Below are 18,762 nucleotides of genomic sequence, written 5' to 3' on the forward strand. Positions count from 1 at the left end.
TTGAGAAAGTTTGTTTTCGCTCGCAAAACTCACAAAACAAAGGATTTGCATGCAAACAAAAGTTTTGCCAGGGACCAGAAAGTTTCTTGGGGGAACGCAAAACTTTTGTGAGTGAACGCAGACTTTCTTGGGAGAGCGCTATAGTTCTGTGAGTGCGTGAAAGCATTTTATACTTTTATGCTAATATACTATAGGAAATGAAGCAGGAATGCTAATATGCATTTTATGCTAAATGCAAAAGAGTATTATTCTTTTACCATATCCCTTTACGGGCTCCGTATTGTTCACTTAAAAACCAACTAAAATTGAAGTCCTAAGTCATTTACTGCAAATCTTCCCTTTCTCCGTTCTTATAAATGCCCAAATTAAAATATGGTGTGTTGTGATGGTTTATGAGACTATGAGAACTAACTCTATGAACATTGAAAACAGTGATAGATGGACCTCTCAACCTTTGAGGGGACCAAGCGAAACATGATTATGTATTTCTGCTCAGCTAGCGACATTGTGCATCAACCACACTACAAACCCTAATACTTTTTCATATACTTTCTTTGTATAACAGTTCTATCTAAGAACGTATTAGACAGGACTGTTAAACAGATCGTAAACTAATAAAGATGAAGAATAGGAGCGCTCAGGCTGTGTGGCGTTGTGTGATGCTGTCAAAATAAATGTCCGCCTCGCTGTCAAAATAAGTCACAGCAACAAGCTGTGTCACTTCAGAATTACTAGCGGTGCGAATGCAACAAGGGAAATGACCCTAGGGGAACATTTATTTCTCTGGGAACCACCCTGGTTGCTAGTTCCTATAACTAAGTTCCTATAACTAACCGGTGCGAAAGGCCCATTGACATTATATCATGGCCCATTCATTTTCATTGTATGAAAGCGTCAACATTCTGCTAAGCTTCTATTATTGTTTAGACAAATATTTCTCAGAGAACAAGATAAAATGAAGACTAGATAAAAGTGCTAACATCAGTAATAATACATCTTTTGTCTCTGTTAGTGAATGCTCTTTGTTAGCTCATTCACTCTGAAGGTTACACCTTAAGTACGGTGTGACCATTCATTCAGACTCTGTCATAATTTATTCCAGCATCAACTGTTTTTAGAGCTCCTCACACTGGATGAGATGCGTTCACAGTCTCTTCGGCAGCTCTCCACTTACCTCTTCTTCATAACCGCCTGTGTGTTTCGGATAAGTGCTAATCTCCTCTCATCTCTACAGCTCTCTGCAGCTCTCCAGACCCCGGTGTGTGTCTGTGCTCTGGAGGGGAGAGAATTTCGGAGAATGTAGCCATTTAAATATTTGTATCTTGATTATCCTTGTTTTGTCCATTCTGATTGGCTCTGTGTGTTTTTTTCAGGTGTAAAACAAAGTTGTATCCGGACGATCTCCCACGCACCAGTGTGGTGATCGTGTTCCATAATGAAGCGTGGACCACACTGCTCCGAACAGTCCACAGCGTCATGGACAGGTCTCCGAGACACCTGCTAGAGGAAATCGTGCTAGTGGATGATGCCAGTGAGAGAGGTGAGTGTGTGTGCAATGTTCCCACAAATATAATAAAACCTGAAATCACCTACATTGATCAGCCAAAGGTCCAAAGTTTAACAGCTTTGTAAACATGCTAAATAATGCCTTAAAGAAAATATAAAAATGCAGAAAGAGGTTTAGGGTTTGGGGATAGAAAATATTAGGGGATATTATCTCAGTATAAAAACAATAGAGGTCAACGAAAAGTCCTCACCATGAAAGGAAAAACAAAAGTATGTATGTGTTCTGGTTGCACCTAGATTATGAGGACCCAAAGTCCTTATGTTCTGGTGTTTTTTCAGGTTTCAGGCCACGCCCCCTACATTATGAGGACACGCCGATGTCCTTGTAATTCAAAATGCTAAATGAACAAATTATTTTTTATTAAAAATGTAAAAATGAAGAAAGTTTTCTGTGATGGGTAGGTTTAGGGTAGGAGCTAGAAAATGTCTTAAGTTCAGTATAAAAACCATGCCCTCATAATTATAGTTTTACCAACATGTGACTGTGTTTGCTGAAACCCTTTCTTGTTGTTTGAAGCAATAGTTAAAAAATAGTAAAAATTAGGTCATCATTTTCTCACCCTCATGTTGTTAAAATCTTGTATGATGTTCTGCTATGTATGGAACATAAAAATAGATATTTGAAAGAATTTTCATGCTGCTCTTTTCTATAGAATGAAAGGTTTCTAAGCTACAAAAATAGCATACAATGTTTATGCTATATTCCAAGTATTTTGAAGCAATATTATGGCTTTTAAATTTCAGAACCAGAAAGAAATGAAGCCATTTTTTTATGAAAAAACCTTGAAAATCTTGTTGAAAGGCATCAACCATTCCCTTTCATTGAATGGAAAGGAGAAGCTTAGACATTTTGCTATACATTTCTCCATTCACATTCCACCAAAGAACAGTTAGAAGTTACAATGTAACGGTGACAGTGACGTACATCTTATAGAAATGGATTATTGGAAAAGAAGAATCGTAGTGTGACGAGTGACGACTTCCATCAGTTGTTGATTGGATGGAGGCAGATCTGAATGTGAGCTTGAGGTTGATTGTTAGAAAGAGGCAGGGTTTAAGTGGACTAAATCTGTTGTTTTCCCCGAAGATCGAGGTATGACATTTTGATTATGAACCATTCACAATAAGATCTATAACATGCCTTTTGAAAATAGATGAGGTGAATTTCCATTTCATGCTGACAGATGTTTGTGGTGCTTACTACTGAGAGGAGAGAATGAAAGCACAGATGTCTCTTGCATACACAAATAAATGCTCTCGCACAGATCTCGGAGTTAAGATGAGGACATTGAACTGCAGAGCTCCAGAGATAATGACATGGTTTTGTACTTTCCACTCTTTGAAAATGCCTGTATCATGTCAGCTTTGCTTTCAGTGTGTGTGTGTGTATGTGTGTATTTGTGTGCAGTAAAAGGGAACAGAACACATATTGAGGAAAAAGATGGCCGGTGACCTTGTTGGGTATTAACGACAAAGATGAAATGTGATTTACGCACTGTAAAGCGAGCGTGTTTGTTAAGACAGATTTATACAGAGAGAGAAAGAGAGTGTATGTTAACTCTGGCAAGCTCTATTGTGTGTCTGCTGCTGTGTGTGGGTTTGCAGCTCTAGTCTTTTCCATTATCTGCACTAACCTGTAATTTGGCTATATTATGGGATTAGTGGATTAGTAGGTGTAATGAATACATACCTGGAATTATATTATCATTACCTTGCACATAGACACACACTAGCATATACCTATGCCTAAGCCACTTGTAGCATTTAAATTTTTTTTTTTAATTTTAGTGTTTTATTTGTAATATTTTAGACAATTTAAAAAGAAATTTATGGACAAAGCAGAATCAATATCGGCCATTTATCGGTTATCAGCCATAACATGAAAATAATTATTGTTTTTTGGTATTGACCAGAATTCTATTACCAGTGCATCCCTATTTTAGAATATCTGAACCATAATATTAAACAATTGTGATAACAAAGAAAAAATTCAAAGGCTTTGAGCTTCGTCACATTTCTAGCTCTTTCATAAACTATGCATTGTGGATATCATCCACTGTGGTTTAAATTTGATTAAATCCTAAAATGATATATACATTAGTCTATTAAGCCTAACACCTCACTGTAAAACGCATTAAAATGACTCATGAGTCATTTTAAATGATAAATCAAGTTATCATGTATACTGCTCTGCAGGGATACGTGGGAAATCGGATTTTGCCGTGTTGTTCTTATTAGTGTAATTATTCAGTCCAGGCTTAGAAAGAGCTGCGCTTGATTCTACCTGCATTTTTTCCCCATAGCACTGAATAATTTTCTCTGCCACTGCAGTGCCGTCGCTTCTCCCTGCATTGATGTAAACCGAGATCTGCTGAATGTCGAGGCAGTGACACGACCAGACACACAGAACATTTATGAAAGTTTAGTAAAACAAAGACAGTGAGTAAAAAATTTGGCTGTTGAGCATTTTTTTGTCATAAATTGCACAATGTCATGAAGTTCAACTGAATCAGACAACTGAATTAGTTAGTTATTACTGAATATAATAGTTTGTGATGGGTCATGTTGTTTCCTATTGATTGTTAAATTAAAAGAGAGCTTAGAGATGTGAGGTAAGAAGATCTAGTCTAGATAATTTAAGTTATTTATCCGAATTGTAATTTTATTAAGCAAAACACAGGCTTTAAGAATAAAAAAACATGGATTAATATTATTATTTTGTGAAATTACTTTAGGGATAAAATAATTTTTGGAGAGACAACAAAATTCAAGTTTGTAAAAAGCCTTAAAGGGATACTCTACTGGTTTTTCATATTAAACTATGTTATTCCCTTAACTAAGACGAGTTGATACATACCTCTCTCGTCTCAGTGCGTGCACTACATCGCTGTCTTGTGGCGAAACTTTGTTAGATCTTATCTCAGCCCTGTTCATTCAATACGTGCCAAGAAGAGAAGCGACCAAACACCTCCACGTTTTCCCTATTTAAATACAGTTACACGAGTAGTGTAACTTGACCTAGGGCGGTGACACAAAATAAAACGTTGCGCTTTTCTAAGCGTGTAAAATGGATAACTATATTGTATGGCAGAATACCATAGCAAGTGCTTGGGAGCACTTCGACTCGGCGCAGTAATACCATCTCTCGTGAAAAATCCTCTCCCCCCGCTCCCTCTACTCCTCCCTCTCATTTCAACGGGAGCGGACTTTTCACGAGAGACCACATAGCTCAAGACCCTGCCTTCTTTTTTTTATTCATCAGCGCTGTGGCTCTGCAGTTGCATACTATTATGTGTATCTCGTGTTTTTAAGAGAAAAACCTGTTCTGTGTGGTCATCTCTTTACGCCTGTCACTCAGAAGTCAAAGATTTTTGTCAAAATGAGCAGAAATTAAAGCACTTCTACTCATGTGGGCGAATGAAGACAACAGGCCAGCATTTAAAGATCATTTCCCATGACGACATCACACATTTTGCATTTTGCATTGCACACATGTTGATGACGACATCACACATTTTGCTGCTATGGCCAGTGTTCTACCTTTACCTGTGTGAACAGCATTTTTGTGTATTTACTGGTAAAGCCATTCTGGTAATTTTACAGTAATTTACTGGGATTGCTGTGTGAAAGGGTTGATATATTTTCATATGTATTAAGTTCATTGTTGTATGTTGTGTTGGGAGTCCCACTAAGTGTTTGCACATACAATCCCGGTTTCGCCACTGACTCTGAGTGACCCGAGAGGTCAGGAGCGTTTCGGCTGACTGTAGAAATGTGCCTCATGCTGCCAGTGGTCTCGATGGCAGCTGCTCTGGAGTGCCAATGACTTCTGTATAACTGACCTCTGCGCGACTCTGTTGCCCTTCGGCATCATTGCCATGGCTGCTGAAAGCCCTGCTCGGGTGCTCCATGTGACCCGGCTTGGGGTGGACAGCTCCGGGGTTAACATTCACTCACAAACACAGACAGCAGCCAACGAGACCGCTGACAGCACTGTGATGTGATCTCTCACACACACACACACACACACACACACACACACACACACACACACACACACACACACACACACACACACACACACACACACACACACACACACACACACACACACACACACACACACAAAAAAACTTACATAAACACCGACACCCAGCTCTGTTAGGAAATTAGAAGAGGAATGAAACGGTATTGGGAATGTTGCGAGCTAGATTCAAACCCACTTTGTCTGTATTAGTACCGCAGCTCAATTGTTTTGAGTTCACTGTGTCAGGGTTTCCCAAACTGGGTATTGTGAGGGAATTGCAAAGGTTTTGTGAGTGGATCAAAAAAAAGATATTTAATTAAATTATGGAAATGTAAAATTTATTTTATTAAATTTTTTAAAATAATTTTTTAAAATAAAATACATACTTAAAAAATTACAAAGATAATTTTTTGTTTACCTGCATGTCATGTGACCATTAACCAACTTCAGAGAACCACAAAAATGTGAATGTGTTGTTTAAATATTGAAATATTAACTTAAAATCTCAAAATTTCAAGTAAATATTTAGGTCTAAGGTCAACAGAAAACACTATATCCCCTTTTCTCAATCTGTCCTTCATATCTTTTTCACTGAATTGATTCTCTCTTTCTCTCAAGGTTCCTCTTTGTATTTCTTTTGCTCTCTTTTAGTTATCAGATATATGGTTTGTATTGGAAGGTAAATAGTGAATGTAACTGCTAGTGATAAGATCTATCTTTTCCTCATTAGCGGTTTCACAAGTGTGTGTCTGCCTTGTACTATTTTGAGTATGTATGTTAGTCCATATTGAGTCTGTGTGTTGTTGACTACAGGAAGCTGAGTACACTACTTGGGTTTTGTTTTCACACCAGTGTGGCTAAAGGCTAACGTTAGCAAAATACTTTGTTACTGTATGTGTGTTTGTATTCTCAGTAGGAGAAATGTTTGTTTAATTTTTGGGTCAGGTTTTGCATTCACTGTGTAGACAAAAACTTGAAATCACCTAAATTATGAGGACCTTCGCAAAGAAAACGGCTTAATAAACATTAAAAAAAGGAATATTCTGTCATCATTTACTCACCCTTATGTTGTTCCAAACCTGTGTGACTTTTTTCTGCAGATCAAAAGAAGATATTTTGAAGAACTTTTTTTTAACTTTCGTCCAACCAAGGAAAGTCAAAATTGTCGTTTCAGGTCCCAATTGACCATTCGCAGGGAGTTTGATTGACAGGCGATCTGACCAATCATAATCCGCCATCCGCGATTAGAACTTGAAAAACGGAGTGTACTGATGTCTTTCCGCGGTTAAAACAACATTCCTTCTAATGTTCTTTCATGTTTATTTGATGCTATAAATTGCCTAGAAGGAAGAGATGATTGGTTCACGAGCAGCTTTATGAGGCTCAACAGCGATCTGTCACAACACATTAAAGGACAACTCCGGCGCAAAATGAACCTCGGGTGTAATAACACATTGGTACAGACTAAATCGTTCCCTGAGATTTGTTTTCATGATAATCGAATATAAAGAGTTTTATCTCTAAAAACAGTTTAGCTTATAACGCTAGTATATTGGGCATCGAGTAAGCAAAAAGAGATCGCTAGTTAATACCATTAACAAGGCACAAATTAGCCCCACACTAACACGGCAGCATAATGAGTGTCCTTACATGCAAACCGAAGCATTGAGAACTTTGTAAGTGTATAGACAGTTTAATAAGAAGATACTTTACACAGACAGTACAATTAGCGCATACAGACAGCAGCCATCTTGGAAAACAGCCTCGATCAATCGAACCACGAAGGTGAGCGAACAGTACGTGTAGATATTGAAGATAAGATAAATTATATTTATTTTTTTATTTTCTCTGTTGCGTTCAGTGCTTCTCTTATGCGCTCAGTGCTTTCTTCCGGAAACAACGGACCATATGAGATTCCAAGTCACAGTTCAGCTCACGTATCACCGTGTTCGTGGTTTGACTGATCGAGGCTGTTTTCCAAGATGGCTGCTGTCTGTATGCGCTAACTGTACTGTCTGTGTAAAGTATCTTCTTATTAAACTGTCTATACACTTACAAAGTTCTCAATGCTTCGGTTTGCATGTAAGGACACTCATTATGCTGCCGTGTTAGTGTGGGGCTAATTTGAGCCTTGTTAATGGTATTAACTAGCGATCTCTTTTTGCTTACTCGATGCCCAATATACTAGCGTTATAAGCTAAACTGTTTTTAGAGATAAAACTCTTTACATTCGATTATCATGAAAACAAATCTCAGGGAACGATTTAGTCTGTACCAATGTGTTATTACACCCGAGGTTCATTTTGCACCGGAGTTGTCCTTTAAAGAGCCACAAAACAGTATGTATTGTTTAAATTTCTTTAAAAAATGACCAAATGCGAAAGTTGAGAGTTTGTTTCATATCAAAAGTAACCTGGTCTGTCCTGTCTGTCAGCGCCTTGTCAGGGTCCTCTTTGCTCCGCAATGTATTTTTCACTGTGTGAGAACATGGTGTGTGGCGTGAGAGCAGTGTGGCTTGTCGGACATAGCAACAGTAACTAAAGGGGGCGGGTCTTTGAGAACGGTCAATTGACTGAACCTAATTGACAAAAAAATTCCCCACACAGATTCCGCAATGGGTTCAAATCAAGTTCCCAGCGTTGACCAACACAAGGTGACTTTTGTGTGAGCTGTTGCTTCATACATCGCTACACTATTGATAATGGACAATGGACATTATGTATGTGAAATTTCACAGAAAATTTGCTCCTTTTCACTGTATTGACAAAAAACATAGAGACATTTATCAAAATATTTTCTTTTGTTTCACAGAAGAAAGTGATTGAGGTTTGGAACAACATGAGGGTGAATAAATGGTGACGGAATATTCATTGTGGGGTGAACTAATCTTTTTAGATCAGAGGTAGGGATCGAAAAACATCATTACCTCAGTATAAAGGTCAATGGAAAGTGCCCACCATGACAGAAAATGTGCAGCTGGAATAACTGTAATAACATCAGAATTCAGTCTGTGGGTAAAAGAGACTGCCGAGACATTGACAGAGTCTTCATCCAGGAGTGCTTTGAAGCATCATTGAGGCCCATGGTGTGTACACACACACACACACACACACACACACACACACACACACACACACACACACAAACACTCCTGTCTAAACACTGCGACATTTTGACAGATGCAAAAAAGACACATCGATGTCTTCTTTTCTCGCTCTGTCACGCACACACGCACACACACACACACACACACACACACGCACTAGTTCATTCGGTAATAGATTGACTGCGCAGGTCACGTCCTGCATAAGAATAGCTGCCAGCCCCCCTCCTCCCTCATCTGTGCTAATCTGCCGCTCCTGTGGAGAGATAAAGACCCAAATTCTTCCTCTCATCTTCCTGCCGCTCAATTTTGTCCTTTAATAATGTCCTCTCTTGTTCTCCTCCTCTCTCTTTCCGCCCACTCTCTCTTCCTCCTCTTTATTTCCACTTAAACGACTAGAGGAATACGGCAGGATATTGATTTACGTGTGTGCATAGATTTGCTCACGTGTCTGCCGAGAGTGATGAGTGTTCATTTGAGTGGTGCATCTACTGGACTTGTTTTAAACAACATGTAATGGAGTTCGCAATGCCTTTAATTTCCATGATATTTGCTCCTTTAAGTGGAAATAATGTAGGATGGAACTTATGTTGTTGCTGCTCCTGCTCTCTTTGTAGTTCAGAGCATTCTGTTCTGTTCCACATATCACACCTCAAATAAAGCATGAGAGAGCAGATAAACCCTCTGTGAGACTGCATTGCACAGACATGTCCTCCTGTCAGATCTTCTAAAGGCCTATTATTGGATCTGTGGGAGTGTTTGACATATATAGATTTTTTTTGGGACAGATTTGGACCTGTGTACAGATTTTATTTGTTGCTTTCGTTAAAGGAATGTCTCGTGAAAATTCAGTCATCTACTCACCCTCATGTTGTTCAAAACCACCATATTTAATTTCTTTTTTAAAAGTAGATATTTTTCCTAGGAAAATGTATGTCGTATGTCCTTGCGGATGCCCTTTTCCATGAAATGTAGGTTAGTGGGTACTGGGGCCGTTTTTCGTTTCACGTTCAATGGTTGTAAATGAGCATCATGGACATTCTGCTAAATTTTGTGATCCACTGACAAAAATATAAACATATTTTTGTTGAACTGTCCCTTAAAATAATCACTTACAGTAGTGGTTTTCAACCAGGGGCCCTCAGGAAATTTCCAAAGGGGCTGCAGGATGAAATAAAGTATTTAAATGAATAAAATATTAAAATAAAATATGAATATATCCCCAATATGAATAAAATTAAAAACTCAATTTAACTTGTTTGTTTTAATTGAAGAACATACAATTCTGGAATACAGAACATAACTTCTAGATTTAAAGCTGTTTCATGGTTCATTCATTTAATATATTACAATAATTTATTATGTTAATAAATTCAATATATCAACAAAAAAGTAAAAATAAAAAATAAACTTTTTCGAGTCAATCGAGTCAAAAAGGTTGAGAACCACTAAAGTACATGTTATCTCAACCATAAATGTAACTGTAAATGAATGTTGATGTTTCACAGGCTGCTTCTGTATTGTTTCACAGTTTCAGTCTGATCTTTGTGTCTGAACACATATTAAGCCATTCAGTGGCTTAGATTATTTAATCGAAACGGAAAGCACTGATATCCCACAGCAGTAACTGGAAGATCAGTATTTTAAGATGGCTGCTGCAGCTGAGGATGCGGATCCACATGAGCCGAGAGCCGATCCTGCAGATGCTGATGTAGAGCAATATTTGATTAATTATTGAACTGGGGGAAATTGTTAAAGAAAGGTTTCCTATACATCATCAAGATCAAGAATATGCCCCCCACACACTTTTTTGGGCAGTATCATAATATTTCAAGAGCTTTATTTTGTTTATCCATAGTGTGGAATAAAAGTTATAGACAGCCATGGAAAAAGACAAATTTAAGGGCAAAAAAAAGCCTCAGTCCACTGGAGGCATTGTCAGTCTTACAAATGATCACGGAGTTGGTTAGAGGTAATCAGCAAATCGGTTACGAATATTGCCTGACCTACTGTAATTAATATTCATGAGCTAGATAAGATTGATAATGTGCCTCACCCAACTTTTCAGATTGTGCCAGATGTCATTTTTAGAGCGTTTTCTCTTTGCATCCACTGATGAATATTAGAAGGAAATTATCATTGGGAATGTCTGCGAAGTCACATCCTTCCCAAGTTACCTATATATTATTCTTGTTTATGGGAAGCCAGCATGTAATTACCTCTGTGTGCATGTAGACTTTCTGAAGCGGCAGTTGGAGCAGTATGTGCGGAAGTTGGAGGTGCCGGTCAGGGTGGTACGGATGGAGCAGCGCTCGGGCCTGATTCGCGCTCGGTTGAAGGGGGCGTCCATCTCCACAGGTCAGGTGATTACCTTCCTGGATGCCCACTGTGAGTGCACCACTGGCTGGCTTGAGCCTCTCCTCGCTCGCATCAGACTTGACAAGTAAGCACTACTACTTCTGAGATGCAATACTTGAAGTTTTAACATCTACTCTCGTGTAATGAAAATCATTATAAATCAGAATTTTTCCCCCCCGATAATTAAAGCATAAAGACTTAGAAGAAGACTTGGGAGAATTGTTTTTTTTTTCTTTCAGATTTTGTTTCATTGGTTGGGAATAGCATTCCACTAGTCGATTGATATCTTACACATATATGCGGTCACAAACACAAAAAAGTTACACCCATAAGCACATGCCTTTTATTTAATTTCTCCAATTTGTGGTGGAACATAAAAACAAACCAGTCATTTTTACACTTTCTTTTTCCGCCCTTTTGGCATGGTGGTTTGCAGAGAGCTGAGCGATCAATAGCTCTTAGAGTTTAGTTTTTTCCCTGTGCTTTATTATTACAGTTTTGTAGTTTGGTTTCACCTCAGGCTGCATTTGTGCTTGAAATGGAGAACTTGTAGGGTATAGAAACATGAACTCACTTTTATCTGAATTTGATTCGTTGAGGATTTATGTTCAGAGAATATCTCCTCTCTTCTATACATGCGCACATGCCCACATACACATGCTGATTCTCTGTGTTGTGTTGCCTCGGGCGGCCTGTTGGGGCATCATTAGCTGATGAAGCTTCAGTCTGCTGAATTTAGGAGAGGAAAGTGTGCCTGCAGTGCATGTGTGTGTGTGTGTGTGTGTGTGTGTGTGTGTGTGTGTGTGTGTGTGTGTTATCCATCCTCATTGCCTGGGTTAGCATCACAGCGGGCTGCTTGGTGCTGATTGATGACACAAGTTTAGCGAGACGTCCCCTCTGATTTGTGTCTGCATCTGTTTGAGTAAAGAGAGGTGTGTCTGTCGTGTGCCAGCTGAATTCAAAATAAAAAGGGCATTCTGTGGCAGACAAAACTCATTTATTCTGGTAGTTGAGGTTGTCTTTGTGAAACCAGTGAAAGTGCACAGCTAATATCTCTTTTGTGTTTGTGTTTCATAGGAAAACCGTAGTGTGTCCCATCATTGACGTGATCAGTGATGACACATTTGAGTACATGGCAGGGTCTGATATGACATATGGTGGGTTCAACTGGAAACTGAACTTCCGCTGGTATCCGGTACCACAGAGAGAGATGGACCGCAGGAAAGGAGACAGAACGCTGCCTGTCAGGTAACACACAAAATGCTTGTTATGCAGTCAGATCAAGATTGAATAGGATGGTGTATGTCCATGGTAGAATGACCTACCTTACTAGGCTTATAGGGATTGTTGACCTAAAAATTAAAGTTCTGTCATTATTTACTCACCCTGATGTCATTCCAGACCACTGTGCTTTTATTTTCCCCATGAAACGCAATAGGAAAATAAGGACAAACACACAAAAAGCTGCATAAAAGTAGTCTATGCTACTTATTAGGGGTGGGATTCTTTAGGCACCTCACAATCCGATCAATTACGATTCTGGGAGTCACGATCCTCGATTCCAAAACGATTCTTGATCTACTTTTTTTGCTTATTAATTAATTAGTTTACCGACTTAAAAATCTGTTTTTTTACTGACTAAATTCTGTTCATTTGAACTTTCTGTTCATCAAAGAAGGCTAAAAAGAATGTTTCATGGCTTTCACAAAATTATTAAGCAGCACAACTGTTTTTGACATTGATAACAATAAGAAATGATACTTGAGCACCAAATCAGCATATAAAAATGATTTCTGAAGGATCATGTGACATATTTCAAAATATTATAGTTCTTACTGTATTTTAGGTTAAATAAATACTATGAGATATTATTGACCTTTGAACAGTAGTGTAAGTTTGTGAGAAGAACAGACCGAAATTAAAATCATTATAATATTTTCCTCCAGTGAGAGGTTTAGACTGACATGAGATTACATGACAGAATATTTTATGAGAAACATTTATATATTCAGTTATATAGTGTTTCCATGGGCAACAGACATTATTGTGAAATATTTGACTGCTGAATGCTGTGATTGACTAATCATAAATCTAGAATTACTCCAGAGACCTGTACAATAAAAAGAATATATGGGAATATTGTGTGTGTAATATTTCCAGTGTAACAAATTAACAGAAGTAAATTTAATAGCTTTTTTATTATCTCTTTTTTTGATGAACTATTTCAGCAGGCAGCCAAGAGTAAAGACATTTTTACACAAAATTAAACATACTAAGTAAGCTAAGCTGCATTATTTCTGAGAAAATGCGTCTCATTCACTAAGCATGCATACGCACTAATTTGTGCATGAAATCTTTATTTTGTGAGAAGTTCTCCTGTGCGTACAAATACGAAATAATCCACACAATTATTAGTGAATGAGGCCCATTGACCTTTTTTTCCTAATACGCAGTGTGGCCATGTGACAATGTAGAGTACTACTTTTTGTCACAATTGTTTTACACATTAGTATTCCATTTCAAACAGCTTCTCTTCAGAGGCGTAATTTATGATCCTTTTAGAAAGCTTTTCCCTTTTTTTAATGGACAGTAAAGGATATGGCATATAAAAATAATAAGTGAGAAGTGATTTAGCCAGAATTGAACTTGCGTTGCCCGCAGGAGCACCACGACACAATGAATCAGAGCATTTGTGTTAACCACTAGGCAATGGCTCATATATGTAAAGTCCTTTTAAATGTAAATTCAACATTTATTTTTTACTTTCCAAAAAGGTATTTTACATGCAACTTAATGCTACGGAATATAAAAGTGTTTCTCCAGCCCTGCAGCTAAACACTAGAGTTAACACACAGATGAGGGAGTTTTAATCCACACCAGCACTTTGCCAAGAGGAGAGTGTTTACTTGCTCACCTTATAACTACAGGAACAGAGTAGCTCTTAGCTTTCTGCTGCTTGATTTCTTTAGAGATCCTGTGTTTCTGACATGCCCCCCCCCCCTCCTCGTTTGCTTCATCTTCTTTTACTTCAGTGCTTGGTTTTCTTCGCTTGAAAACAACTTGAGAGCATAACAAAAACAGGTTCTTACTTGAGGAAAACGTGCTGCAGGGGATGGATGGAAGGAAAACAGGAAAGAACAGAGGGCGCCTGCTGAGGGAAATGGACAAACAAGAGTGAAAGATATTTAAAGATGGATATGCTGTTGCCAAAATAGGCACATGCAAACATGTCATTTCTATTGAAGATCTCGTTCCTCTGAGTGACACGCGGCGTGCTTGTTTGTGACGGAGTGAACTGGAGAGGAAGAGCTGCTTTTATAAGATATAATCATTCCCCTGAAGGGCCTGTTTTTTCATCATAGAATTATACACTTGTGTGTGTTTTTTGTTATGCATTGTCTATCAGGACCCCCACCATGGCAGGTGGTCTCTTCTCCATAGACAGAGATTATTTCCAGGAGATTGGCACATACGATGCAGGGATGGACATCTGGGGAGGAGAGAACCTGGAGATCTCCTTCAGGGTAAATTGAAGATTAAATCCCGAGATTAAATCATTCAACCACCATCGCATTCCTACCCACAATTACACTTTTGCATATATAGTATGCAGTTCTGGTGTTATTGATGATTTGTTCATGCTCTGAGAACTAATATGTATCTGTGTTTATCAGATTTGGCAGTGCGGGGGGACGCTTGAGATCGTCACATGTTCTCACGTCGGTCACGTGTTCCGTAAGGCGACGCCGTACACGTTCCCTGGTGGAACTGGGCAAATCATCAACAAGAACAACAGACGGCTGGCAGAGGTCTGGATGGATGAGTTCAAGAACTTCTTCTACATCATCTCACCTGGTCAGTCACATTACATGCTACACATCTGCATCCATACACAAGACGCTTCAAAAATAAAGATGTGTATGGTAACTACGGCGGACATGTGAAATGTATTTGGCAACTTTCTAGGTTTATTATTTGTCATTTTTTCCCCTTATAAATCGACATCGGGGCACTAGCGAGATATTGTCGATATATACGATAATATCGTCATATGGACCAGCCCTAAGTAAGACACAATATTGCAGTTTTTTGAAATAACGTTTCCTTATCTCTTCTCTCAGTCACGTCTCTGCTATTCCCTGTCTCGGTCTCTTTCTATGACTGTGTCTCTATCTCTGTGTCTTTCTCTTTAATGTGGTGGTGTGTGTGTGTTATCAGCGCTCTTGGGCACTCGAGCCATATTGACTCAGAAGGAGATGTTGGATAATAGATATTAATGTCACTGTCAATAGTGTCCAGTGCAGCTCAGAGCTATCTTTGTGACTGTGAGCTATCAGTATTGTGTTATTCTTTCCCTCCTCTATACGAATGCCTCTGTAGACTCTCTCCTGATTATTAGTGCTGCAAGGCAAGTGTTTGAACAAAACCCTAACAATAAGTATCAAAGTTCAGCATGTATCTCGTCCTTTATTGTTTGTGCTACAGGCAGGAATGATTCCTCAAGTCATGCCGCTTGTGAAGGAGAGGTGTGCTATAAAATTTTTAAGCGATCAGACTTTTGTCTGGGGAACAATAGAACGGTTTAATTGAAGGAGAGATCTGAACCAAACATCCTACAAACCACCTTGCGAAGCCATAGCAATCCAGAGCATTGCATAGCAACATGCTAAAAACCACCGTAGCACCGCTAGAATCATGGTGGAAAAACTAAATGTCTAGCTTTAGTTTTACATTCTGTGTACGTTTCTTTGTTGCAGGTGTGACTAAAGTGGATTATGGAGACATCTCTGTCAGAGCATCCCTGAGACAGAGACTGCAGTGTAAGCCGTTCTCCTGGTACCTTGAAAATGTCTACCCAGACTCCCAGATACCGCGCCACTACTACTCGTTGGGAGAGGTCTGTATCTCTCTCTCTCACACACACACACACACACACACACACACACACACACACACACACACACACACACAGACACGCACACACACACACACACACACACACACACACACACACACACACACACACACACACACACACACACACACACACACACACACACACACACACACACACACACACACACAGACAAGCACACAGACAAACACATGCTGATAGCAAAAAAGGGAAAGCATTGCAGAGTGTGATAAACACATTTCTGTGTGTGTGTGTTAAAGAAGTGCAGGTGTGAATTAGCGAGGGACACTCTTTTTCTCGGGTCACAGGAATTGATTGTTGTTTTTTCATTACAGTCACTGTGTTCAGGAAATGAGAGGCATTTATTCTCTCCTAGTCTCCTCTCCCTCTGTCATCGTCTTGTTTCCTTTTCCGTCTCTCACCCTTTCGTTCCATCTGTCCATCGCTGCCTCTCTTTATCAGACATTCTTATGAATAAAACATACATGTCATCTCTGATGTCTGAAACTCGCTGAGAACGGAGTCTGTCTTTTCTCCTGACTGGTTAAGGCTCTATCTTCCCTGCTGTCCACGGCTCATTCACTTTTAGCTCATCCTTGTCTCTCCTTGCCACTGATGGTGACATTGTGAGGTGTAGGGCAGGACACAGGAATTATATATGGAGGATATGACGTCACAGCGATGATCCACATGTTGCCAGTTACTGCCCAAACGTACAGCAATACACTACCGTTCAAAAGTCTGGGGTCCTAAAGGTTTTTAATGTTTTTGAAATTATGCTCACCAAGGCTGCATTTTTTTTAAATCAAAAATATTGTGAAATATTTGTATTTCAATTTAAAATAACTGTTTTCTATTTAAATATATTTAAAACATTTAATTTATTCCTGTAATGGCAAAGCTTAATTTTCAGCATCATTACTCCAGTCTTCAGTGTCACATGATCCTCCAGAAATCATTCTATGTTGCTCAAGAAACATTTCTTATTATCCATGGTGAAAACAGTTGTGCTGCTTAATATTTTTGTTGAAACCCTGATTATACATTATTTTCCAGCAATCTTCGATGAATAAACCGATCAAAAGAACAGCATTTATTTGAAATATAATTTTTTGTAACAGTCTTAATGTAAAAGTCTCTGATAAATTTAAAGCATCCTCGCTGTGAGGAAATGTATTAATTTCTTAATTAAAAAGAATCTTAGTGACTTTTGAACAGTAGTGTGTGAAAATAAGGTTTAGGAGCTGGGACAATAAGATAAAGCAGAAAGCATGAGAGGTTATGGCTGGGTAAAAATATAGATTTTACGATAATTTGCATGTTTCATTTGAACGATCTCAGTATTGATTCTTAAAATCCCAAAATTGATCTTTTACTCTATGCCCAGGGCTGTACATTAACTTTTTGTGTGTGTGTGCTACAGAGGTTGAAAGTTTTGTAGCACAAGTTTAAAATGTCTGTTTGTTACCATCTCTGAAAACAACCACAAGTAGTGCAGTTCAGCACTTAAACATGCATGTGACTGACAAAGGACATTGTTCTATACAGGGCGCACAAAATACAAACCTTAACAAGAAATGTTTTCAGAAAAACATTTTCTTTGTTTGCCAAAAATGGTGAACTGCAGGAACATAACACCTCTTGCTTAACATTAAGTCAATTTTGTTTATATAATCCAATACTAATCACAATCCAAACATCCACCCGGTTTGGTTGAGCACTTGAAAATACTTCATGTTTCCTATTTTTACCCAAAGTAGGGTTTTGTGAGCAGTATTGAGTACACACATCATTCATACTGGTAGCCAGAGGGCGCCCTTGAGCAGAAGGGTTCAAGGGTTTAAGTGAGACTTATAGAAGTCATAAAACTTGTTCCAGGAAATTCCTTATATGGACAAAGGCATCAGATATCGCTGCAACTGAATAACATGCAGACATTTTGACTGATGAAACATGAAGACAATTAGCATGCGATTAAGATAATATATGGTTTATGTGTTCTTCTGACATCTGGGGTATTTTCATTACAATAAAGTATATTTATAATGCTAGTCGACATAGCCTTTATTTCTGTATAGAATGCTATAAAATAACAATTTCTGCCTACATTGTGACATGAAGCCACATCAGATCACATAAGCAAGTTATTTCAAACACTTGACTCTTGACATTATGAAGTTTGAAGTAAAATATATGTTATTAAATGTTCTCATTTGTTGTGTAAACACTTCTCATTACAAGTTTAGAGATGTTTGGCGCGTGTTGCTTTAAATAAAAATAAAAAAACGAACAAAAAACTTGTGATTTCATAATCACACCAAACCGCATTTTCAGTTTAATTTTGGTTAATTGTGCAGCCTGGATTAACCTCACACACAAACAAGCACACAACAAGTGCTTGCTTCACACAAACATGCAGCTCTGTTTTACACACATGCAAAACTGTATCACACGTGTGCTACTGTGGTAAGTTTATTCATCGCAATGAATGATTTTTTCCGTAGCACTGTACAGCCCTGTCTATGCCTTCTTTTGTAACTACTTGAAAACGTATGACGATACCCAGCCCTATGAGGGGCTGTGCATTCCAGTAATTTAACCTCACTTTGTTTTAAAAAACGATTGGATTTTTTCTTTCATAAAATAAAACAGCCAAGTATTAAATCAGTGTTTACATGAAACATTGGCTAAATATAATAGCATGCTGCCAGTGAAGCTGTTAAATAAGTTTGTCATGGTTTAAGCCCCACTGATCTTGACGTTTGTGTATCTCAGTGTTTTGGATGAAAGCAG

At 38.4% G+C, this 18,762-nt stretch overlaps 1 protein-coding gene across 1 annotated transcript in view; it reads left to right on the forward strand.

The window, feature by feature from the left end:
• galnt1 (UDP-N-acetyl-alpha-D-galactosamine:polypeptide N-acetylgalactosaminyltransferase 1) overlaps positions 1–18,762 on the forward strand; it is a 48,971-nt gene that overhangs the window by 23,889 nt on the left and 6,320 nt on the right. The window contains exons 4-9 of the mRNA XM_056249448.1: positions 1,374–1,540; positions 10,932–11,139; positions 12,132–12,302; positions 14,461–14,578; positions 14,729–14,909; positions 15,812–15,951. Of these exons, the coding sequence (XP_056105423.1) occupies positions 1,374–1,540; positions 10,932–11,139; positions 12,132–12,302; positions 14,461–14,578; positions 14,729–14,909; positions 15,812–15,951 (985 nt within the window). The remainder of the gene's footprint in view (positions 1–1,373; positions 1,541–10,931; positions 11,140–12,131; positions 12,303–14,460; positions 14,579–14,728; positions 14,910–15,811; positions 15,952–18,762) is intronic.

The sequence above is a fragment of the Rhinichthys klamathensis genome, unplaced genomic scaffold (assembly GCF_029890125.1).
Source record: "Rhinichthys klamathensis goyatoka isolate OS25496 unplaced genomic scaffold, OSU_Roscu_1.1 h1tg000060l_1, whole genome shotgun sequence".
Taxonomy (NCBI): Eukaryota; Metazoa; Chordata; class Actinopteri; order Cypriniformes; family Leuciscidae; genus Rhinichthys; species Rhinichthys klamathensis.